This window comes from Plectropomus leopardus, chromosome 14 (genome assembly GCF_026936395.1).
Source record: "Plectropomus leopardus strain MGB_pleo_1.0 chromosome 14, ASM2693639v1, whole genome shotgun sequence".
In the NCBI taxonomy this organism is placed as follows: domain Eukaryota; kingdom Metazoa; phylum Chordata; class Actinopteri; order Perciformes; family Serranidae; genus Plectropomus; species Plectropomus leopardus.
Window position 1 is genome coordinate 20,079,775 of NC_142189.1, and position 25,109 is coordinate 20,104,883.

Consider the following 25,109-nt stretch of genomic DNA (forward strand, 5'->3'; position numbering starts at 1 on the left):
CCACAGATATATATGCTGTACGTATTTTGGTTTATGCTGTCATTTCACATTCATGTAAATAGTGAAATCACCTTTACTTTGATAAGGGAGCTTCTATTGGAGCATTTTAGGATCACATACTCATTGATAATTGTTTCCCACGCTGCCTCAGCGGTAAGTATGTTTCATCTACCAGCCCAGTGTGAGAGACGCATGCAGCTGGCTGGCCTCGGCACCAGTTCCCGGCCTCCTTTCCTTCCCCTACCTACACAGCAGTAAATAATGTGCAGTTGAGCTGGGGACGGAAATATGCTGAATAGGTTGATCCTGCTGTCTGAGTAATAGAAATGTAACCGTATTCCGCCTGGAAAGGCTCAGGCCGGGTCCCTGAGCACACACTGGGCACAGTCTCAGCTCTCCTCGGCATATTGATCCACTAAATGTTTTCCGAACATCTCGGCTCTCTTCCTGTGGATGGTTTTTTAAAGTCACGCCAGCAGGGAATTCAGTGACAATTAAACATGCTTCCGATGGATTTGTCTGGCTGGGTTTCTCCCCCCTCTGCTGCCTTGACTGAGTCCTCTGGGACCCCGAGGCTTGGCTGCTCTTCCGGGGGGGAGGCACCTATCCGTTCTCCCTCAGCCCTTTGCATCAGTGGATGCGATCTCACCTGCCTCTCTCTGTCTCTTTCTCACTTGTTGGTTGCTCCAAAAGGGCCAGACAAATGAATAATGAAAGATATGTTGCTTGGGGGTGAAGTGGCAGTATTATATTTATTCAAGCCTCCTCTGGGAGTAGCTCAGGGACTCTGTAAGGAAACGTTTTTTCCTCGAGTGCTGATGAGCGTGGGTCAGGTAGCACTTATGTTGTGCAAAGTATGATCGTCCCTTGTGTTTATACAGTGGTAAAAATACTGCTACATGGAAGCTCTGATGAATAAAATTCTGCATTCCAACTTTCAACTTCCACTTTTAAGTTCTCTGTCAAACTCTGCAGTATATAGAGTACGACCCACTATTATTCCTCCCATTATTCATTGTGGAGCAGGATTTATAGATGCATATATATCCGGTCGCCACCTGAAGCCAGAGTCATAGCCCGTATGGATCTCCACACAGTAACAGAATCCCTTGGACTGCATGCAGCCAGATAAAGCCTCAGTGCCAGAAAGACAGAGTAATCGCATTACTATCTGATGAAAAATTTATGCCAATATATCATCTTGGAGAATAAGAGACTACAAAAATATGTAGTCGTGGCTATAAATGAATGACCAGTGTCAGGTCAGAGTAAAAAGAGTGTAAAACTCAAATATGCAGACTTCGGCTAAGCCCGAGGTTCTAATACTGCACACTTCTGTGTATTCAGCACATTCCCAGAATAAGAATGACCCTCCTCTTTTACACAGCGGCTGTCATCACCACACAGCAGCTATTATCACAGGCTGATTGAAGTCCTGCGCAGGTGTTGTCATAGATCCCTCTGAAATAACAGATTCCTGTCACAATCAAAATGATTATTATTAAAATGAACATATTTCTGAAAACTAACAGAGATGTGAAGTGCATTTTTCGCATAAGCTCTTCCTCGAGGCCCGGCACTTTTAAAGTGTCACCAAGACGAAATGGAAAGAGAGACACATGGTCTCTGTCCGGGGTAAGCTCTATGAAGCCGTCGGCTCAACGCCATGCTCAGGCCCTGGGTGTGGAGATGGCCACCGCTCATGTGACTGAGGTTGCCACTTACTTTCATTACTGCAGAAAGGTCACATTGTGTCTCAATGGAAAATCACCTAATTATAACTTTACAGCTCCAACAAAGTACACTGCTGCCCCCCAATGAGACAGAAGTTTAAATCCATCACTGTCTCAGAACGAATAGCATTAGACGTCTTCTGAGGAAGTGTGGATATATTTGTTTATGTTCTCAGTAGTAAAATTCATATCTGTATCTACCGAGCACACTCAAGAGTTGCAATCATAACGTTGACATCTCAAAGCGTGGTATTAGATGTTGGGAGAATGGTCTTCGAAGATCCGCAGTCTGATTCCAGGAGACCAACCTAAACCCTGTATTGAGTCGCTGTACTTTCCCTCGACTGTATAAAGGAGGAAGTGATCAATAGAAGGAAACGGATCAGAGCTTAGAGCAAAAGAGAAGACAAGATACTATTGAGAGATTGCATTGACATCATTCAGTGGCAGTTGCTCTCTGCACTGACTTCCTCTCTCCATCGTTCACTAGCACACAGATCCTTCAACACACATGCACACACACACACTAGTGCCAAAAAACAATGTTTCCGTAAAGTTACATATATTTTATCTACACATCTGCAGCATTGAGCAAATACAATAGAGTTTGGTTCCATTGTCCTCACCATGTAAGTGCGCTCTTTGTTAAGGAAGAGAGTATCCTGTCTTATTGTACTGTAAAAATGTGTGAGACTCAAGATCATTTGCTGAACAAAGGAGCAAAGTGTGTCTGCGCTGATATACAATACACCTCTCATTGTTCAGCAGGCTGGCATGCAAAGGACAACCACATCCCACAATAGCCCCATCATAGCCACATACACAACATACAGGACATAAACCACACTACGCTCACATGTATAGTGCCTGAAATACTAGACACGTATATGTCCACATGTGTTCCAGGCTGTCCGTACCAGTAAAAGGAATCCGTCTGCGTCCAAAATGCTGTAATGGCATTACTAAAGTAATAAAGAAGCACAATTCTGTAATTTAGAGCAATCTAAAGAGTAGTTTAAATACCATTTAGTCATTTCAATTAGCAGTCCATGCAGGGATGTGAGCTCACTGGGGATATTGTAGCTAACCTGTAAATGGACTATGTGACGAGGGTGTCAGTATGGCAGCCCCTGGGGTCAGCAGAAGGGGAGGAGGGCAATGCGTGACAATTTTTCCGCTACCCTCGCTCATCACCACTCGTGATTAAAAATGCTGCGACACACTTACAAGCATGCAAAGCTGGCAACAGGGGCCCTTTGAAATAGTGCTGACGGCAGTTTAGCGGGGCGGCTTCCTTGAAAGGCAAGGTTCACCATGCCTTGCCATGTGGCCTTCTGATTTTCCCAGCTAAAATAGGGTCCGCCTAAGCCCCCCTTGGCATTGCCAACCATCCCAGACATCCTGACACTTTCCCCCATGGAGAGACACCCAGAACAGGTGAGAGACTCAAAATAAGGGCCCCTACCAGCATGGCCGGCCACACAAAGTGAGTGAAGACAGGCCCTTTTGTAGGAGTGAACTTGGGAGGGGATTATTATTGTTTTTGGAGAGAAAGAAGAGCCCTAGGTCAGCTGGCCCCAGCCCCCACCCTGAGGCCTGCGCTAATCCGTGCACAAATGCCAGCCGCCTTGGCCAAAAGCCCTCTCCCCCTGCACCCTGCTTTGAAGAGATGATACCCGAGCTCACCCGCACTGTGTAGTGGGCCATAAAACAGTGAGATGACTTTGGATGAGGTAGTACTCGACTCTCTTCACACATTTATAACACTCCTACTGTTTACTTTGGAGAGAGCACAACAGAGTCAGAAGCTTCGGGTGCCACCAAAGGGACATATGAACCTCACAAAGGCCCCCATAAAGTCCCGGCCGTAGCGCCCGACGGCATGAGTGAGTGAATCCGTCTAGCTGCTCTTAATCACTCCCTCTTCCTCTCTGCCTGTATCAGGCCCTGTTGGACAGTAAAATGAGACAGGTTAGTGCCAAGCTTTAATTCCTGTCAGCATCTGTTAATTATGGCCAGGACTGTTCTAATTAAAAGAGGCACCCATCTACCTTCATCACTGGCTTTACACTGGCTGACACAGCCACATGACTCAGAGAGGATCATGGAGAGCGGAGGCGCGGCCAACTGGCAGAGGCCGAGCTCATCGGGAGCGCCGGAAGAAACCGTAGAAAGTGGTGACATCACATTTGACAATAAGAGGAATTTTCCATCCCTGCAGTAGTAACGGCAACATCTCAGCTGCAACTTTTAAACCCAAGCGACAAGTGGAGGGTGTCTGATGTCTTTACAGAAAAAAAAAATCTGTCTTTAAGTGTTAGACATAAAAAACGAAATTGTCATGGTGTGTGTAAAAGCACAGGTAGTCGCCATCTGATGATTCCCTGGTGCTTACTGGGAAGGATGAGGCTCTAGTGGGAATTGGGGGTAATTAGGTTAGTGGGTTGTCAGTGTCAGGAAATTGAAAGACAATCCTAATCAGATTTGTGTTTCTAGGGAATCAAATAATTTATATAAGTAGAAGAAATCTCTATTCTACAGTTACATGATAATACAGTTTACTGGACCCCCCACTGAGCGTGTTGGCAAAGGTGCAATGGCCATGTTAGACAAGTGCTGAAAATCAAGAGGATATTTTGCATATTTTGCGTTGAATTCCTCTTTGTTAAATGAAGACCACCTTCTATCTTACATCATCTGATTCCCCCCCCCCCCCTCCTCCGATTCACCGAGCGACCTCCATTCACTGTGTATGGGACACATCCAAACTCATCCCCTCCAAGAGCACTTGCTGATGGGCAAATTGTATTAGGCTCATTTGCAGTGGCCACACAATGCCCAGGTTTGACACCGTCCTCCCTGTTATAAAGTGATGAAATCATCAAGGAAGTGCTCTGGCTGCGGGTGTTGTTCGCTCAGAGGACGCTGGCAGCTGACAAATTAACTCCTCCTCCACCGCAAGCATTCCATTGAGCCTTTTCTCATCCACCCTTTAGTATTAAATTTGTTTTGGGGGGGGGTGCATTATGCATAAATTGAAGGGATTCTCCCTCTTGACAGGATTAAGATATCAGGGATATTTAGGCTGCAGTGTCACACTGGTCCAAATATGCGGATGCAGGATGTAAATGTTTGCATACACTTGCATTAAATAACCAAATACCTGCCCGGTGGTATCAAATAAATAGAACAGCATAGATGAAATATTTTAACTATGTTGAAAATTAATAGAATAGAAAAGACATCCAAATGGAAACATTCTTATCAAATAATGAGATAATAAATAACTTATGTTATGATGAGGCTGGCTTGACATTTACAGTATCAGTGTGGAACCTGGGCCCCTAGGTGTGGCTGGGGGTGATAAGGCCTCAGTGCTACTCCAGTGAAAGAGGGGTGAAATAAGGGTCTTTTATGGGAAAGCAATACCTACTTATCTATCTGCGGTATGACAGCGGATGTTTTTGTACAGTGTGTGTGGGTCTGTGTCTTTGCTTGTAGGCTGGTTATGTTTCTTTTTGCTTGGATATACTGCACACCTGAGCTCACACACAAGCAAAGAAGGCATGTAGCTGGCGGCTAATTAGTATGCAGTCCGCCTCACCCCAAAAGCTAAATAATTAGAGGGCCAGTCTGTGAGATCATTGACCCTACGTTAAATATTCATATGTTTAGACCTGCTCTGGGCTCAGCTGTGTCACAGTAGACCAGCCAGGCATGGACCACATATGGGAAGGCAGCCGTGCCTCTGACACATTCACAGACACACACAGACACACACACACAGACACACACACACACACTGGGGTGCAAGCTCATCCATGCAGACACACACTCTCATGCCACTATGCAGTTCTTTTACACCATTGTTTCCCAACTGGTGGGTTGCAGTCCAGAAGTGGGTCGCGGGTCTATTCTTAATAGATCGCAAATATTTTTCGTTAAGTCTCCCTGATTGACTTGGGGAAGATGCATTAAGTGTTTTTTCCATATATGTTCATGAACTTTTGGAGATTTTAAAATCCAACAATAATGTCTGTTTTAAAAGTTTTTGGCTGTGATCAATGGTGTTATTTCAGTGATTAGTTTTTTCAGCAGGCCTGCGGTTTCAAATACATATTTTCTTTTCTTTAAAATTGCCAAAACATTTTAGAGAAAAAGGAAATCACCAAAAGTTTTAAAAATTACCCAAAATTTTACATGAAAAAAAAAATACACCAAATAATTAAAAGAAAACAAAATCAGTATTTTTTTTCCAACAGAGGTCCAGGTTAAGCCCCTAAATGTCCTAAAATCATGGATATGCCCCTGGTTTTAACTAATTGCAGTTTATTCTTGCAATATGTTTTACTCTGTTTTGTTTTAAGCCTTCATGTTATTTATATTTTGTCAAATAAAATTGAATATGTTGAAATTTCTCATATGTGCAGACCTTGAACTAATGACTATGGAGAAATCTGCACCCAGTGGCAGGACCAGTTGGGAACCGTTGCTTTACACTCCTGCTTTTACACATGATCTAAAACAGAATATGTTTGTTCTTGTGTAATAAATAGAGGATTTCTTCAGGTCTTCATTATGTATAACCTTTTATTTAAAATATTCATTAGCTAGGGGTTAGGGTTATATACATATTGGCCTAATCCTAACCCTTTAAAAATCTATTCAAGACAAAAATACACTCTCTAAATAACATGTTCTGCTTGTTGTTTCCCACGCAGGAGTTCGCCTGGACCGCGTGCGAGGGGGCAGACAGAAGTACAAGCGGAGGTTGGACACGGAAAACAATCCGTACCTGGGCTTGACGCTCCCCCCTCCCACCAAAAAGCCTCGTGAGTACTGCTCCATCACTAGCCCACTGTCTCCCTCCTTCGCCGCCCCTCCTCTGCCAGGCCAGCATGCAGGTAAAAATTTCCAGACAAGCCTCATGCTCGTCCTGTCTCTGCCTTGTTTGGGCAGTTGAGAGATCATTGGTCAGAAAAAATAGGGCAGGTATCATTCCGGTCAGAGCTGAATTAAGTCCGTGAGCAGATGACCGATATTAAAGAGAGCGCTCGAGGACACTAGTGTCTCACATTTTCACACATATATTTTTCCACTTGCATGCATTCTGTAGGTATGAGAGCTTTTAGTGCTTTTCACTCACATAAATTCAAGCTCCATCCATTAGCTTGCATTACAAAACAAAGAACTGTGATACTAAGACCACCAGTCCACCACATGTTACAATTTCCTCAATGTTTATCAGCTCGCTGCATCGTCATGCCTCGCTGAGCTTTGCAGTGATCTGACCTTTGACCTCTGCTTTGCTTTGACATCCTCCCCCCCTCCTCCTTCCTCCTCTATCCTCAGTCACAAAGATAGTGTCTCACCTGTTGGTAGCAGAGCCAGAGAAGATCTATGCCATGCCTGACCCCACCATGCCGGAAAGCGACATCAAGGCTCTGACCACGCTGTGCGACCTGGCTGACCGCGAGCTGGTGGTCATCATCGGCTGGGCCAAGCACATCCCAGGTACACAACAAACTATTTTTGCTGCAGTTTATTTCCCCCAGTTGTATTTTTCTCAGTTTCCTCTCCACACACACACTCACTCTAAATGAATAAACATGCGCACTCACACCCGTAGATAATTAATGACAGCAGCTCATACAGCCTCAGGGTGCGTGCAGGACGTAGGGGGTGCAAAATGGACATACAGTAGCTGTGCAAGACACAAATCAATAGAGTGCATCTAAAAACAGTGCATCGAACAGAGGGGGACACAGACCCAGTGCCAAAATGCACTGTATGTTGTAATCACCAGGGAGATTCAAAACAAAGTTGAGGACCTGCCCAACCACTCAAGACATCATATCATACACACACACACACACACACACGTGCACACGCGAGCGCACAAAAGCGCACACACATTGAATTATTGATGGGCATAATCATGTTTCTTCCTCGGCCCATAGACGTTCTGATAGACGAGGTGTTAGGTTATAAGAGGCTGTTGAATTAAGGATACAGCACCTCACGTCAGCAGAGATTTTGCTTCCTTCAAGAGTTTTTCCCTGATTTTGACAGAGAACACATTGTTTAGCCGCTGTTATTTTTTTCTATTTTTTTGCAACCGTGGCAGATTCTCCTTGATCTTGAGCTTGACCCCCATAACTCTATAACATTACGGTGCTGTAGGCATGGAGGGGAAACAAACTAAATGAACGTGTCCCTCAGCGGCACCTCCCTAACCTCTTCTTCTCATCAGCATAACTTGGACAAGCACAGAGCTGTCAGCATGCGGGAAATGTGCGACATCACTACAACACTGACGCACACATGCACACTGCTTCACTCTCACGCATGCACGCACGCACACAGACACACATTACAGCAGAAGATACATTTCAATCCCAATTCATACATTAAGAAGGTAAATTTATTTCAGTAAAGTGAAGTAGACTCTAGCTGACCTCGTCCAGGTGCATTTTGTACTGAAAAGGTATTAGCATACTTCTCAGAAGGAGGGGTATTAATCAGGTACAGATCTGATAGTAAGGAGATTAGAGATGGATATGCTCCCAGCCCATGGCCTCAGCCCCGGCCCCTTATGCGTCTAAACTGTTTGGATCACTCCCCACGGGCCCTGCGTGGTCAGCACACTGAGAGTTTAACAAGGAGCTTAGTCAGGACCGGATCACAACTGACCCGATAACACACTCTCATAGTTGTGACCCAAAAATTACACCAGCGTCGCAGATGCGCACAAAAAACGACAACATCTCTGTGCTGGCTGATGAGTGTGGGCTGTGCAAGCATGGAACGCACTAACACACACGTATGCAGAGAGAGAAGAGTGTATCATATCTTTTTACGTTGTACTTTAGAGAAAATACAGAATATCTTAGAGGTCATCTGAGGCCACTGGGTACCCTGAAGCCAGTGTTAACTACACTTCTACTACACACACTATACAGCCACCATACATGTGTGTTTTGTTTATGACTTGCGTTTGTGGTTTTTCTGCACAACACACCGTTTCACATGCAGTCAGTGTTACAGGCTTCAAGTTATATTCTGAAGTGCACCATCATGTTAGTATGTGTTCACTATCTGGGATTTTGTGTGTCATAGTGTTGAAGCTTTGTTAATCAGATTACACTAACACGTATTGTACAGTGGATAAATTCATAATGTTAATGGGATTTGCCGCACAGATTGTTGCAGAGGACTTGTCATTCCAACTGCGTCGATTATGATTTAACCCAAAACCTGACGCAGTAAGCCCTGAGAGTCTGTTCCAGCCGCGAGCGAGTACCTGGAACTGGATGGATGCGCTAAACAATGTGCAGCACCGGCAGAGGAAGACTTTAAGTAGATTACTCTGATCTGCTGCCAGAGTTACATTTGTGCTTTTGTTTTATATTTGACGATTTTTTTATATATATTGTGAAATTACACATATTCTTTTTAGATTAAAAAGACAGAATAAAGACTTCCACTTCAGCAGAGTGCTTGGTCTGTGTCCGTCCCTTTGGTGGTGTCTGTATTAGGACAGTGGGTGTCCTCTGGCCATGAAATGGCTGCATAATTGAGTTGTACATGGCTGAACCTGATCAGAGACGGTTCACTGGTTGAGCGAGACTCCATGCACTAACACTCCATGCAACAACGGTACCCCAGGGCTGCCTACCATGCTCGCTTCCTACCATATTTCTCCCTCCATCCGCTGCGGGACAAGAAAAGAACAGGGGGGAAAAAAACTGCTGATTGCATTCTGATAGATTTTTGCAGCCTTAGGCAATGGAATTAAAAAGATTAACAGTTCATTATGAAGTAGACCACATTGATTAGGCCATTGACAGATGGGCCAATAACTGAAGTCCAAATGTAACAATATAAATGTCGCGAAAATTGGCACTTACCTTCTCCCAATTGATTTTTAATTTCCCCTATTCTCGGCTAACATTTGAAAACGCATTTCAAAAGTGGCATAATGTGGAGTGGAGTGGCCCTATTGAGTTTTAATTGGAGGGTGATTGGAGGATATCAAAGCTCTATCATTAGTGTAGATGGTATCTTTGCCTTACAGGGTCCAATGTCAACTTTGTCATCCCGGCTCTTTTTAGCATGCGATGAAAGGTCAGTTTGCACAAAGTGCTTTCTACGAAATACAGATGAAATAAAAACAACATTAATCAGATCAGGTGTTATCTTGCTTTAATGAGGTAGATACTGAAGGCTGCTGTCACATATAAAGAGCCTTTTCACAGGTTTGCCATTGCCAGACCGCCTTGCCCTCGCTCTGAATCTGCCTTTGATTAATTGATAATCGCCGCAGAGATTTTGGACACTAGTGTCACGGCTCCAAATAGCACCATGAAGCACAGTCTAACACGGCTGTTGCCTGAGGGGGGGTAGGGTCATTAGGAGCAGTGTTAGGGGGATGCTGACAGATGGCTTGTTGCTCCTAAGGTGCTAACAACCTTTGACACACATAGCAGTCCACTGTCCACCCCTCTGGCCCCCTTCCATCCCTTAAAGCTGCATTTCACTCCGTCCCGGAGGTTTTGGGATGCATACTGACAGCTTCAGCACACCAGAACCTGTTTACCACCTTGACATTACTGCCTTCTTCATGAGTGGCGGGATACCAGTGTGACCCCGGTGGCCCCATGCCACCCCACATTGCTTCCCACCCGCTGTGGGAATGTCATGTGCTCATATGTAAAAACTGCCATGCATGCTGCTTATACAAGAGGCACTCGTTGTTTGGTGTTTGCCCGCTCACATCTTTCCAGGCCTGAGTGTTTTCAGCTGGGAATTCTCGGAAGGCTAAAGGGCCAAGCAAACATTGACTCTGTGCTGCTGCTGCTGCTGCTGCTGCTTTGCTCTAGCACAATAAAACATGTTTTTGCTCTGGCATACCACACCTAGAATGTGAGATATTCAAAACGTCATGTTCATGTCTTATATGCATTTTTTTTTAATTCTGCTTTACAAAAAATGAACATCCTCTTCATGCATTTTTTTTCTGACTAGATTCTGACCAGATTGATCTAATGAAACAGTCTTGTTGGCATTGTTCTATTCATTACTGGTGTTTTGGGAATATTCATCATCTGTGCTTTATTGGATTCCAGCTCATCAGCTCCGCGTTTGACAGACAACCGCCTGGCGGGTTAGTTGTTAGCATGGAGGCAGCGATGTTAAAAAAGAGATCGCGCCTCTTGTATGTTGTCGTGTTTGTGTCAGCTCAACCCCTCCACCATAATCACCCACCCATCAGCCCACCCTCCTCCAGCCCCCTCCGGGCTCCTGTTTTCTCTTTGCCATTAAATTGTGAAATCTACTTACTGTGTTGCCAGCCTGATCCCACTCAAGCTGCGTAATCTCCTTGTAATAGAGTGTGAATACTGCCCGGCAATAAATCAGCACCTCATCAGTGCACTTTATTAAATATAGACACCAACAGACAGCTCTTAGTATATTCAATTTACCCTCTGACGTAGGCTTCAACACAGGAGATAAAGATAGATTGAGCAATCAGGTGGATGCTGAGGCCTGAACCCAGGCAGGAGAGCGGGAGGAAGGCGGAAAAGCTGCAGGGAGATTGAGATGGGGGCGTATTGGAGGCAGACAGGCAGTCAGGAGTATGCAGGGCCAGGAAAGGGACATCTGCCAGGCAGGGTGGGGGAGGGCTTTGTTTAGTCACTGTGACACATGAGCAGGTACATCCAGCTTCCTATTATGTGTTCATATTGTCACCAAGTTGAATCTGTATAAAATCTGTGTTGAATTTTATATAAAATGCTTTGTAGGAAATCACCTATGTTGATGTGCCTTTAAGTGATCGTCAGCAGAGCGCCATCCCTCATTAAGCAATGTTGCTTGATGGCAGCGGAGATAAATTATGTGTAATTATGGCAATGATTAAAGCCTGATTCGTGCGGGTCTTTGGGGCTTAACAGAGATATGTAACGTCAGTATTGGGCAGTGGGACCCTGGGGAGGGCTAAAGACTTCTCTGTTAGGGTCAGGAGGTCATAGGGTGCAGATTAAAACAAGGGGATTACTGTATTTAACGTTCTCCAACCTCATAACGTTCACACGCTACTGGTCAAATCACCTATTACCCAGCCACTTACAATGAGATAATGGGCTGGTTATCATGTTGAGAGAAGCCAGATAGCGGACTCTCCTGAAAGTCGACCCCGGAGCTGAAAAAAACATTAATTTCCACTCATCAACCTCTTTTTCACCGAGTCAATTTAGTTTGTATTGACATGATTTTGTCCTGTATAAGAACAGTGTGTGTCATCAAATCAGCGTCCAGGGAAAGCTTGCAGCAAACTGAGCTGTTTGTGTTGTACATGTGGCTGGACTTCAGGTCAAATTATTTATGTCAAGCGCAGCAATTTATTACCAAGCTGCTATTGATTGGGTCCTCCTGACGCTGTCATGTAAATTCAAGAAGAATCATGGTCGGCAGCTGCACACACAGATCCACACAACAAGCCTGGGCGCACACACACTCAGCAATATGAAGCTGCAAAATTGCCCTTCGTTCCCGTATTGGTTATACACCGTAGTGCCATGGGCCAGTCGCAGCAGCCCCATACAGGTTTCTAGGATTTCAGCACGTTTCTAGGATTTTAGCACATTTCTAGAACTTAATGACATTTCCAGAATTTTAAGATATTTCTAGGATTTTAGGACATTTCTCAGATTTTAGGGTGTTTCTGGGACATTAGAGGCTTTGCTAGGACCTCTTGTCAAGGGGTGCAGAGGGGGGGCTCCTCTGGCACTTTTTTTGATAAACAAGCTCTACTTTGATGCTGTTTTATGCATTTTGGCTCTTTGTATAAACTAAAAGCACAAAAACAATTCCAAGTGTGAATCAATATTTTTTTTTTGTTCATTAGAAAATGGTTAGGGGGCCACCCAGCATCCTATCAGGGGCCAGATTTGGTCCGGTGGCCATAAGTTGAGTATTACTGCTTCGGTGTGCCACTCTGCCAGATCAGAGGAATCTATACAAATCAGAGGTGCATACATTTTCACCCTGTCCTCTTCTTTTTAAACTGCCATATAAAATAAAAAGCTTTGATATAGAATAAGCTTATGGCAGCGTGATTATTCAGCTCAGTTTGAGGTTAGAAAAAAAAAAGACGTGCTGAACCTCTGGGGTCCTGTTAGGGGCAGTTTTACTCCAACTGGAGCCCGGAGAGCACTTGACTTGGCTGAGGTGAGATTGCCGCTGGGCAGAAGTCTTCAGGGCCTGCTTGTCCTTCTGATAGCTCGCCATGATAGATCAGCTGCTGTCCAGCCAGAATTACTCTCTTTCCTCTTTCTGTCTCCCTCTTCCTTTCCCCCCCTCATGCTTCGGTCGGTTTTCACTGCCTGCTGCTGCTCTCTTTCTCTCTTTCTTATCTCCCTCCTCTCTGGCTTATATCTTTTCCTCTCTTTCATCCTCCATTTCTCTCCCTCTCTCTCCTGTGCCGTTTTTTCCCCTTCCTTTTCTCTCCCTCCCTCTGTCTGCTCTGTTGTCTGATTGAGGGTGAGTTACGAGGGGGCTGCAGCTGGAGGGGGCCACCGTGCCTCGTAATTACATCTCTTTTTATTACCCGCGCTAATGGCCCTCGGGGAGAGGGAAACAATAATAAATTAATAGAATATGAACTCCAGCTCAACAGAAATCTCTAGCATTTCATTTTGGACCGTCCTGTGCTCTGGCAGATGAAACGGTGCTCTGATTAATCTCTGCGAGGGGTTTGAAGCAGCCGTCTGTGGGTTTGGGCTGCCCCCTCCTGCCCACAGCCGAGTGCTTTTGGGGAGATAAAGGGAGAGGTGATGGTTTTGGCTTCTGTTGTTGGTCTTGTTTTCACCCTTTGAGCTATGGATGATGCAGTTAGCGGTCAGTCGGGCTGCTCTGTAGTGTCGTTTCTCTGTCACCTTTATTTATTTTTGTTCCTTTTTGTAGATTGATCTAAATTTCAGTCATGCCCACGCAGGATAAAATATGTCACATCTGGTCATTTTGAAAGAGAAAATCCCTTTGAGGCGGCTATATGAGCAGGGTGCTTAAGTCAAAGCGAACAAAGACAAACGCTGCATTGTTATTATCTCTGTATACCTGCCACAAAGACTCCCACACATAAATGTGCCGGTGCTCTCAGCAGTGGAGTGGAAAAGGCTCTTCAAGCGCGCAGACAGGCCTCTCTGATTTGGTCAATATTGTGTCATGTTTGGTCAAACCCCGCCAAGGCAGTGGGCTGGAAATGAAGATGTAAATATTGATATTTCATTAGAGGAAATCACCCACTCCGACGGCACTTAACCGGGCCACCTTCAGAGTGCGGCGGCCGGAGCGCCGTGTGACCTGCGGAGTCGGGAAGTCACTTCATTACTCGATTAAATTGAGTGGAAAAAGGCGAGGCAACGACACGAGATCCCATTTGGAGCGATAATTTAGGCCCTGAAGAGAGGGGATGGAGCAGGGGAAAAACACCACCTCTCCATCTCACAACACTGGATTAAATTCAAGGACTTTTAGCGTCAAAGGTAATTGTAGGCTGCTGGGCTGCATGTGTGCATATGGCTGAGAGGTGTCCGCTGTATCAGAACAACTCTAAAGCCTCTCCAACAAACCCTGAACAAGGCCTTCACACGGGCTGTCACATTGGGAGCAGCGCTTTAGTTCCGCTTCAGTCCTCCTTGGCATTAAAAGGCTAGACAAAGCCTCGCCTGTGATTGTGATGCCAACCTGATGCGGCAATCAAGACCGCGTCCACGCTTGCATGACAATTTCCCTCCGGCCAGTCCACAGTCTGTACAACTTAATGGCCACGTATGCAGACAAGGAAATAACACAACAGAAGATTTTAAGATGCAGTCTGGATATGTGTAATGGCACAGGGCTTTACAAAATATGGTTTATTGCCTCTGCTGATAATAGCCGAGTGTTTTGAGTGCTTTCGGCAGTTTGCTTTGTTGGGTCTAATTTGGGCTCCTCAGACCTCTGACCAGTCCAGCCGGGCACCTTTCTGTTAGCACTCTATTCTACTGACTATTGATTCCCCTTCAAAATGTGAAGGCCCTCACATTCTGATCACAATCTGTTAATTAATGTATCCTCCAGCTCTTCCCCTGCAGTGGTCATCACCACGATAAGGGAAATTGAACACTCAGGTACTACTCGCCCTGGCTCTTCTTTTCTCTCTGCCCGTCTCTCTCTACGTCCTCTTTCTTCTTCACTCTCTCTCACATTTCTTCATCATGTCGCTTGTTCTTCTGCACATGTGTGTGTGTGTGTGTGTGTGTGGCACCCTGGCAGGAGGAGATAAACATCAGGGTTGGTGGCTGCACCCCAGTGAGATCATTTATATTTAGGAGAAAATGTGGCGAATAAGTGTGGTGTGAGCGCCCTGGTCAATACTGTAATCTATGGCCTCTTAATCATGCGGCGGCAGGTCGCGTGGCAACAGCAAAACTTGTAAAGGCAATCATATTAATCAGGGGCGGAGCTGAAGAGCCTAATATGCTGTCAGAATGGGGCGCCTGCAGGCACGCTGTGCAGGAGGAGGGGGAGGTGGGAGATGGAGGGGAAAGAGTGGAGGGGGGGTTCGTGCAGTTTATTGACAGCTGAAGGGTAGCACGGAGGGAAAAGGGATGAGATGGCTATCTGGTTATCTGCTCCTCACTCTCTCTTCCTCTCTCTTTTTACGCTTTTTAATTTGTTTGAGTTTCTCACAGCTCATTTTTGGGGATCTATCGGTTTGTTTTATTTAATGTTCTATCCTGAGCATATGTAGGTGTTGAAGGGGGGGTCACAGCGGTTTGATGCACCCGAGCCAATTTCAGCTCAGCTGTTGGAGAATGAGGCCCTGGGTTTAAGCGGGTCTTCAGGCTGAGCTTGAACCACGTGACCCCTGAGCTGTGTGTGTGTGTGTGTGTGTGTGTGTGTGTGTGTCTGTATACTTGAGTTTACTTGATTTGAGAGGAATTTGTATGTTCAGAAAACAGTGATGACTACTGCTAATTCCTTGTGTAAAAGTCAAAGGGAAAAATATATGGAACAGCTGTAGCGTGGACTTAAAAACATGTAAAGTATTTATCGAAATTAAGCACATTTAAAATAAAAAAAACATGTTGAAGTGGTATTAGATGGTAGAACAGAGAGGGAACCCAGCACAGTAAAGCCAGGGTACAAGATAGGTATGTTGCTTTTGATAGTGTGACTTTGTTTTCTGAATTGATTTGTTTTGTTTTGCAATTTGTGTGTGTTTGTGTGTGTGTGTTTGTGTGTGTGTGTGTGTGTGTGTGTGTGTGTGTGTGTGTGTGTGTTTTCAGATTGATCTTTTCTTGTTTTGTCCTAATTCTTGTTTGATTTGATCAAGGTGTTTATGGTGAATATTGGGGTAGAAACTAGGAACATTCCTGTTTAGACTTAAGGTTTTTATTAATCAGATTGGAAAAAAAAACCAAAAAAACGAAGGTAGGATTTGTTAAGTATTTACTTTCTCCTACTACTTTTCAAACATGAAATACTTACTGAATATGTCCGATGGGCACAATGGCGTTGTTTTCCTACTTATATTTTATTTTAATTATCCTTTTTATCTATATTATCTGTGCATACATATGGGTGTCATGATCTCCACACACGTGTCGGTTTGTTTTCCTGGTTGACACACGTTTGTGTATCTCTGCCGCGTCCCCTCGTCACATCCTCCCCGCGACACGGTGCATGTCATGTCCTCAACCCCTCCAATGAGAATGTGTCTCGGTGCTAATCCCCCCTCACACCAATAGAGGTGTGACAGGATACAAGGGGTAACCACATGGCTTTGTGTATCCCAGACCTTTGCACCGATTTACTGTCCTCACTTACAGTAAAGCCCGCTCAAGTGCTCTGACACCGGCTTCAAAGAGGACCTTCCACTGTGCATTTAAAATTAAACAGCACTTGCTAACATGTGCCTCGGCATGTCCTCCAGGCTGCCGGGGCTTGACAAGGCGTGTTTGGTTTACAGATCAAGTCAAAGTGCCTTCTGTTCTTTTACTTTTTAAAACTTTCTAATGAGAGAAGACTTCTGGCTTAATCATGGAAGATGCATAAATATACATGAATTTATACACACTGACTTTTTCCCTCCTCTGTCCCTCCAGGTTTCTCCTCTCTGTCTCTGGGAGACCAGATGAGTTTACTGCAAAGCGCCTGGATGGAGATCCTCATCCTCAGTATTGTGTTCCGCTCGCTGCCGTATGAGGACGAGCTGGTGTACGCCGAGGACTACATCATGGATGAGGAGCACTCGCGGCTGACGGGCCTGCTCGACCTCTACGTCTCCATCCTGCAGCTGGTGCGCAAATACAAGAAGCTCAAAGTGGAAAAGGAGGAGTTTGTCACCCTCAAGGCCATCGCTCTCGCCAACTCAGGTGGGGTGTCTCCAGCACACTGACGCATTGTAAATAACATAATATATAAATAAGTGTCGTGATTTTCAATTTAGGCACATTTGATGTGCATTTTCATGAAAACTATAGTGTGTTTTAAATAAGCATGTGGATCATTTGAAAATAACCTCAATAAATAAAATAATTTAATTTAGAAAACACCTATATTGTCATGAAAAGTAATTTAAATATCAGAATAATTCATAATAATGGCATACCGTTTGTCTTAATAATTTTAAGGCAGTAGAAGTATCTTTTACTCTAACTTACCAGAACTCTTTAACATATATTTTATTATTTTTTATAATATTTAGAATTTAGAGTTACTTTTAGAGGAACAAATGTGTACCAAAGCAGTCATTTGTTTGCTTGATATTACCTCTATTGTTTAATTTCAAAATGTAAATTATTTTTGTTTTAAAAGCATCTTAATATTTCCACTCAATTTTTCTATTAAGTTTGTAAAAACATTATTCCATTAGGTGAAATATATATATTAAAAAAGCATTTTTTTCCTCAATAAATGCAAATAAAAAATAAAATTCACTTTTTAATGATTAAATAAAGCCTTTAGCACACATTAATATGTACACAATATATGAGAAATACACTAAAATTGTGCTCTTAGTTTGTTTTGTTTTTTTAAATCAGGACTTTACATGAAAATAACAGTGTGTTCCTCATTCAGAATTTTTCACTTTTTCCTGACTGGACCTCTGCATAATGCGCACTAGCCAGCGTAATATCCAGAAACAGTAAGGTATCGTCTGACACAGTTTCAGAAATGACATTTCTTAGTTTTTCAGGAGTTTCTTGGTGTAACCTTTAGTTTGGAGCGTGAGATGGAGAGATGGAGAGAAGATAAGGGCAGTGTACGGGAAAAGAGGGATGGAGGAGGGAGCTTTTTTAATTGAACACCTTCCATGTTGTGTTATTTCTCTCCAGCGCACCGTTCTCCCCCCCTCCCTCTTTCTATCTCCATAACAGTAGCTGCAGGGCACAGCAGCCACGGGAGATAAATTTAGCATTTCATTAGGAGCACAGGGGCTGTCAATAAAATGTGTTAAGTCGAATGGAATGAGTATCAGGGAGTGATGGGCCTGGTTTGTTCCGATGCGAAGATGGCACGCCGCTATTGACAGGCTCCTTTTGAGGAGGCAGGACCTGTCCCGCTCTGATCAATGCACGCCTGGGTCACTGGGCCGCTCTCCCTTGTTTTGTCCGGGGCTGAAAAATGAAAATGCTGATGGTGGGCCTTTGCTTTCAGACAACAGAGCTTTGGTAGGGAGGTGGGGTGTGGGAAAGAGGAAAGATGGGGGGGAGAGGAGAGAAGAAGAGGAGGAGGTGGAGGAGGAGGGTGTCCGGAATGTTAGAACAAGGTCTCGGGGAGATCGCTCTCCCGGGAGCCCCTCTGTCTGACAGCTGTGAAAATTCATAGCGATTGATTTTGTAATTAGCAGTTTATCAATCGGATCGACGTGGGCTCACTGATGGATTGCGAGGAAATTGTTTCTTCAAAGTTGTTTTTTTAAGTCCACCCCTCCTCCAAGGACTACAAGCTGCATGCTCGCTGTCTGCTGCCCTCTTTTCCTGCCCATCTGTTGAGATGTCTCCATCTCTCTTTTTATTTCCTCCTCCTTTTTATCCCCTCGCTGCAAAACATTCAATTATGGCAGGTTCAAATCAGGTTTATTGCCAAAACGTGTTTGCAGGTGTGAAAAATAGAGGAAAATACGAGTTTGATTTGTAAAAAAAAAAAAAAAAGCATCTTATTCGGTTGTGAATCCAACCTCTGTGAAAAGAACAAGGGATAATTATGTCACACCACATCCTCATCTAAGATTTTTTTTTCTTTTTTGCCTTTTGTTCTTCCATCCTCCCCCCTCTCACCTCCCTCCCCTCCCACATTCACTTTACAAAACGACCTACTTCATTTTACCACTGTGGATTTGAAAACCGTCAGGGTGAGAAATGTCTCAAGGTCTTGGGAATACAGTTGTTCCAGTCAATGAATTTGGGGCGAAGTCTGAAATCTGTTTTGCCTTTTATTGTCCCGTGTGGTAAAATATGCACCGCCAAGGTGAGACGAGTCAGGCAGCCAATGACATGCCGCCACCGGAGTGCCAGACGACGGTTAACCAGTGAGAGAAACGGCGACCCCGAGCTGTCCCTGAGAGAGGCTGGGATGTAGAAACAGAGGCAGAGAAAAGGCAAGAATGAGAGGGGAGTGCTATAACATGATGTACAGTAGGATCAGTAAAAAAAACGGTGGCGGTGTAGCGAAACGTTATAGGAGCAAAGAACACCGGAGAAAAGCCAGACTGAAACTGTAGACTGCTCTAAAACGGGCCAGGAGGTGGGAGAGATCCGGGCTGACTGAAGCTGAGAGAGTCACAGTTTTTTTTCTGTACAATATAAAAAAAAGACCTTTTTCTTTTTTTTTTAAATAAAAACATTTATAAGAAATTACAAATTTGCCAGTTTTTAACAGCTATATTTAGAAAACTGGTTTTGCTGCAGCATCTATCTGGAAATTAAACCCCTTAGTATTTATTTTTGCCTCCACTCTGATGGTCAGAAACTCCTTTGAGGGAGAAAGAAGGAAATTAATTGAAAGGAAGTGTTGCATTCATCTCAGGCTTGTTTATGGCGTCCAATTCTCTAATGGAGCCCCTTTCTTTTCCCTGTTTTTTTTGTCCGTAAACAATCTGTCCTTTGGAACAGTGAGGTGTTTAATGTGTACTCGCTCAGAAGAGATTGGGTGCTATTCATGCCATTGTTACCGGAGGATAACATTGATTTTCAGTCTCGCTGGTCAAGGGCCGCATGAATATCCCGCCCAGTCCACCAAAGACGAAATAAATAAATAAATGGAATCAAGCAGATGTTGTTTTTTTCTCTTTTATGATCTATTCTTTATCTTGTCAGGGCGTGAGTTATACTGATAATGTGTTCCCCTACCTTACTGCTACTGACAGAGCAGTAAAGATCAATCATGAGATTTAATTTAGTTTTTTAAAAATCCATTTCCCATCACTCCTGGTATATTACCAGTGTCTCAAAGTGCAACCTACATTTCTTACAAGTTACTTTTCTCCTCTTGTCAAATTTGAAAATCCATCAATCCTCAAACTTTCTTTTTCTCTCATCCTATCAGACTCCATGCACATAGAGGACATGGAGGCAGTCCAGAAGCTCCAGGACGCTCTCCACGAGGCCCTGCAGGACTACGAGAGCAGCCAGCACCAGGAGGACCCGCGGCGGGCAGGCAAGCTGCTCATGACCCTGCCTCTGCTGCGGCAGACGGCCACCAAGGCCGTGCAGCACTTTTACAGCATCAAGGTGCAGGGAAAGGTGCCCATGCACAAACTCTTCCTGGAGATGCTGGAGGCCAAGGTCTGATCAAAAAGGGGGGCTGATAGGCCAGCAGCGGAGGGCTGCGTTAGCGATACAGAAAGTGACTTGAACCAAGGCTGAGGGTCCTCAGGAGAAGGAGACCCTCACTGACTGTGTTAGGCAGGAGAGAGATGGACCTCTCTCCTCCTGGAACCCTGGGACACTAAAGAAAAAAATGCAAAACTTGGTTATTAGTATAAATATAAAAATGATGCAGATTAATTTAAAATATATAAGAAATACTATGTACAGTAATAATTTTTTTGGTTTTTGTTAATTGTCAGTGGTCATGCTGTATATGAAGAAGGACCCCTCTGCCCCTCAGCATCTTCAGAATAAGTACTTGCCAGTTCTTGATAACAAGATAGAGTTGTTTTTTTTCAGAGAACTTAAAGTTCCTTAAATTTGTTCTGAAGACAGCAGAGGTGTCAGCAACCATGAACAGAATCACATCTCACAGTTGTGTTTTTTTTTTTCTCCTGGACTTGACCAGGACATGTATATATTTATTAATGGAAGACTGAGTGTACAGTTCAAAGTCTGGTGAACTTGGTGGCCATTTTCTCTTGTTCTCCTCCTCGGAAAAAAAAAAAGAAAAAAGAATTGTTACCTAAATGTGAACTCTTATCAGTTTAAATGTCCTTGGATATACCTCTCCAGAGCAGTGTGATCTTTGTGGATCCGTCTCAGACTGGAAGACTTGCTGGTCCCATGTTTAACCAAACTAGCATAGGCAGGTACAATTAGTCAGTCGTCTTATTCTGTAGTAAATCAGCAATAAATGGAGCTGTGGGGAAGCCAGGCTCAACCTCCGATCTTTCATGTGCTTTTCAATGCTGCTGTTGCTAGAAGACCATGCCTGTGTTTCTCACATGCCACTGCACCGCTGCTGCACACTTGTCTCTTTGTAGTGGTTTGTGTCGGTGCTGCTCATGTAACCCACTGAACCCCAAATTTGGTCATTGTCTAAGCCCGTGGAAATTGCCACTTGGCATGCAAATAGATGACCTGATTCGGGCTAGGCGAAAGATGATCAGCGTGTTTGGTGTGGCAGTATCAAAGGATTTATGCCGAGTGGCAGAAGTCCAGGAGATTCCTTGTTCAAACAATCAGAGGCCCATATGTCAACCGCTCTATTTTGGGCCCCTTTAAGCCCGTGGCAGAGTCATCCCACACACAGGGAGCAAGGTGCCCAGCATCTGCTCTCACCATTTTAGACACCTCTCGTCTTTTAATAGCCGTGCCCGCATTTATAGAGCTTCGACCAAACAGAGGTAAATGGCAGGTGCAGAGCGGGACTGGTGGCACTTCACACTGGGTTTATTTTTAACCCAGCAGGAGGTTGTTGTTTGCACGGCCTCCCTCCAGGAGTACAGTAGACACGTGGAACACTTCATCTTGACCTCATGTTGACACAGTGGCCGGTGCAGAGTAACACCCTTCCCACTGGCCAGGAGGCAGGCAGGGATGTCCACGCATGCACATGTGAATAGCTATGCAAGAAACAAAGTGTCAGCATGCTCCTAAGGGTAACAGCAACCCAACAGTGTGTCAGTACAAGGTGTGATCCATGGTGGGAGGCAGAGATCTCGTGCTCCCTTCTTCCTGTGTTTAGCTACATGTCCATTAATGCTGGGGGCGAGTTATACTGTAGTCAAGTCCCAGCCGAGCCCTGCCGTCCGTCTCCTTATGAGAGAGAACGTGTCGGAGGTGAATGCTTATACTACTGACGGATTTTATGTGATGTGATAAATTGTGGCGCTGTCACAATAATATGATACTGTGATCAAAGGAATCCCTGACATTGCAGTAGGGTAGAGTTGCCGCCATGCTTTCGATATCAATGGCTAGCACTGATCCAGCAGCCGGCATGCCTTTTATGCAGCAGCGTGATTGGCCACGTGATGGAGGACGACTACCCCACTCCAGCACCCAATCACCCCAACTTGAACTAGCCGCTGTCCAGTTAACAAGCTCCACTATAGAGGGTGACAATATAACTTGAGTTATTTTACTGTTGTGCAATGCAACAGGGACCAATTCTGACTGGAACCATGCTAAAAGCATGTGTTTACTTAGATTTGGGAGAATTTCTATGCTATTAAGTGACATATTCTAAATCCCTCTAATCAGAAACATGTATCCTGTATAGCAGAAGAACTATATTTGATTTGCTCCACTGATAAAAAAAGAACACTTTTGTGCTTGTTTCAATAAAAGTGCAGTATAAATGAAAACTTTTGCAGAAAATCTTTACAACTAGAATTTTGTAGTGGCCCAAGATGATCAGCCATAAGAATCATAATAATGGGAGTCCTCTCATCTCCCTTTTTTTTTCTTTTTACCTTGCAATATGGCACTGTGTTAAGAAAAAGAGAACATGTCTTACATTACAAGCTGTGTCTAATTGTGTAAATATATCAGCGTCAATACAGTAGGTTGCCGAAATACCATTGAAAATAAAGTATGCAGCGCCCTGCTGACTACTACCTCATTATCATATTGTCAATATTTCTCTGATTCAACATGTTCTGCTCTTTATCATCCATACATGTTTGTGACAAACCTGAGCCATCCATGTTTTTATCAAAAAAACTGTCTCTTTCCCTCAGTGCTCCTGCCAAAATATTTGTAAAAGTAGTTACCGATCTTCTCTTCCCGCTCATTCTTCATAGACCTGTTTGTAAAGCTAAAGCATGCTTCACATTGACCACATGACTTGGCCATCAGTGGGTGTGACCCCCATTTTGGTTACTAAGCGGGTATGTGTTTTTATGAACATCAATGTGTCAGAATTGGTCCCTTGATGATAAATTGCAGACAGGGGCAGGTTACTGATTTCCTGCTTCTGTGCTATGAGTATTTATGGTGTGAAATATATCATTTGGCGATGGTGTACATTGATATCTCTGATCGTTGAATCACCAATATCTGTGTAACTTTTACGTTTTGATTTTCAAAAAGGTAAAGGATCAATGAATTAAATACTACCTGAACTCTGTGATTCTTTTGTGTTCAAACTTAAGTCTCTTCTAAGACGAAAAGCCTTATAAACCATATTTAAACAGTATGTTTAAGGTAACAGCTTTTAAACAAGATGCTGCCAATGGCAGAATGCTAACACAGTGTCAATGCTAACATGCTGACATTTAGTAGGTATGTTTACCGCAACGTGTCCTTATACAATGATTTGTTTGGCATTCTACATGTTTGCACACTAAAATTTGCTAATCGGCACAAAATACATCTGAGGCTGATGGAAACGCCGTTCGTTTTGCATATAATTGGTCATAAACCAAAGTCAGAAGAAATGAAAGAACAAAGTTGTTACAATTCATCATGAGGGGAACATGAATGTTGTAACCTAAAAAATGTGCTGGCAATCTATCCAGTACCTATCGAAACATGTCACCAGAAACAAAAATCCCTGCCTCAGATGGCGGCAGAGGAAAAGTCATGGGATCACTTGTGTCATTTGGATACATTTGCTGCCTTCACGTGCTCCTTGGAAATGTGCTATTTATAAGATACGATCACATGAACATCTGTCCAAAGTCGTGATTATGAGGGGGAAATTGGGAAATTTTGATGATACCCAAGCTGATGAGTTGTGACGTTTGTGTGACATTTTAGGGCAGTAGAGATGGCGGGAAGCAGGGAAAAAGTCAACAGCCAGTTTTTGTTTCAATTACATCTGCAACACCTTAAGCCCTTATTGACAAACACAACAGGAACATAGAGTTAGCTTGCTACGTAAATATTAGAAAATTATAATGTTACTTAAGCTTAAAAACAAATAAATTATCTATGTGCTTCATTCTGCCGCTATCAAGCATCAAGTATCGAGTTGCTGTACATCCATCCGACCAATAATGAGCAGAGCCATTGATCATGGGCACACCGATTGGCGCACACAGCTGTCAACTGCAAACACTTGGGCATACATCAGTGTTTTAAAAAAAACCAAAATAACAGAAAACCATATTCATGGAAAAAAAATATGTTTGACTTGTACTTTGATTTCTTAGTTTGGTCTATGGCCCATCTGCAAACATGCAAGGGGCGGGCTTTATGGCCTTTACTACAGTCAACCAACAGCGGGCAACTGAGACGTTTTGGCTTCACTTTGTTTTTAGATTTCTTTGGGTTTTTTGTTGTTGTTTTTTTTTTTGGCTTATTGCCTTATTTGGGTAGGATAGCCTCAGTGTGAAAGGCGGAGAGCAAGGGAATGACTTGCAGCAAAGGGCTACAGGCCAGAGTCGAACCTGCGGCTGCTGTAGCAAGGACACAACCTCTGTACATGGGACGCCTGCTCCACCAGGTGCGCCACTGGGCGCCCCATTTTGGCTTCACTTTTAAAACTGAAGTTCCATTAATGGCCACCTGACGCGGGCTCCGAAACAGAGTCAATCCCCATAAAATGATTTTCATATAAATCACCGGCCTACACTTTATTAAAGATTAAAGTTACACATATAAACGCAGCTCACAGCTCCACCCTCTTGACCAAATATGGTCACTTCAGGCTCTAAGGTGG

The 25,109-nt window shown here is 44.0% G+C and overlaps 1 protein-coding gene across 12 annotated transcripts in view; it reads left to right on the forward strand.

The window, feature by feature from the left end:
* esrrb (estrogen-related receptor beta) overlaps positions 1-23,573 on the forward strand; it is a 50,787-nt gene extending 27,214 nt beyond the window's left edge. For 10 of the 12 annotated variants that reach the window (XM_088087380.1, XM_088087376.1, XM_088087373.1 and 7 more), the window contains 4 exons: positions 6,455-6,565; positions 7,086-7,247; positions 16,889-17,158; positions 20,334-23,573. In XM_088087380.1, coding sequence (XP_087943506.1) covers positions 6,455-6,565; positions 7,086-7,247; positions 16,889-17,158; positions 20,334-20,578 — 788 coding nt within the window. In that variant the 3' untranslated portion in view covers positions 20,579-23,573. The remainder of the gene's footprint in view (positions 1-6,454; positions 6,566-7,085; positions 7,248-16,888; positions 17,159-20,333) is intronic. The other 2 variants (XM_088087374.1, XM_088087375.1) reach the window with 1 other exon arrangement.
* Positions 23,574-25,109: the final 1,536 nt, after the last annotated feature.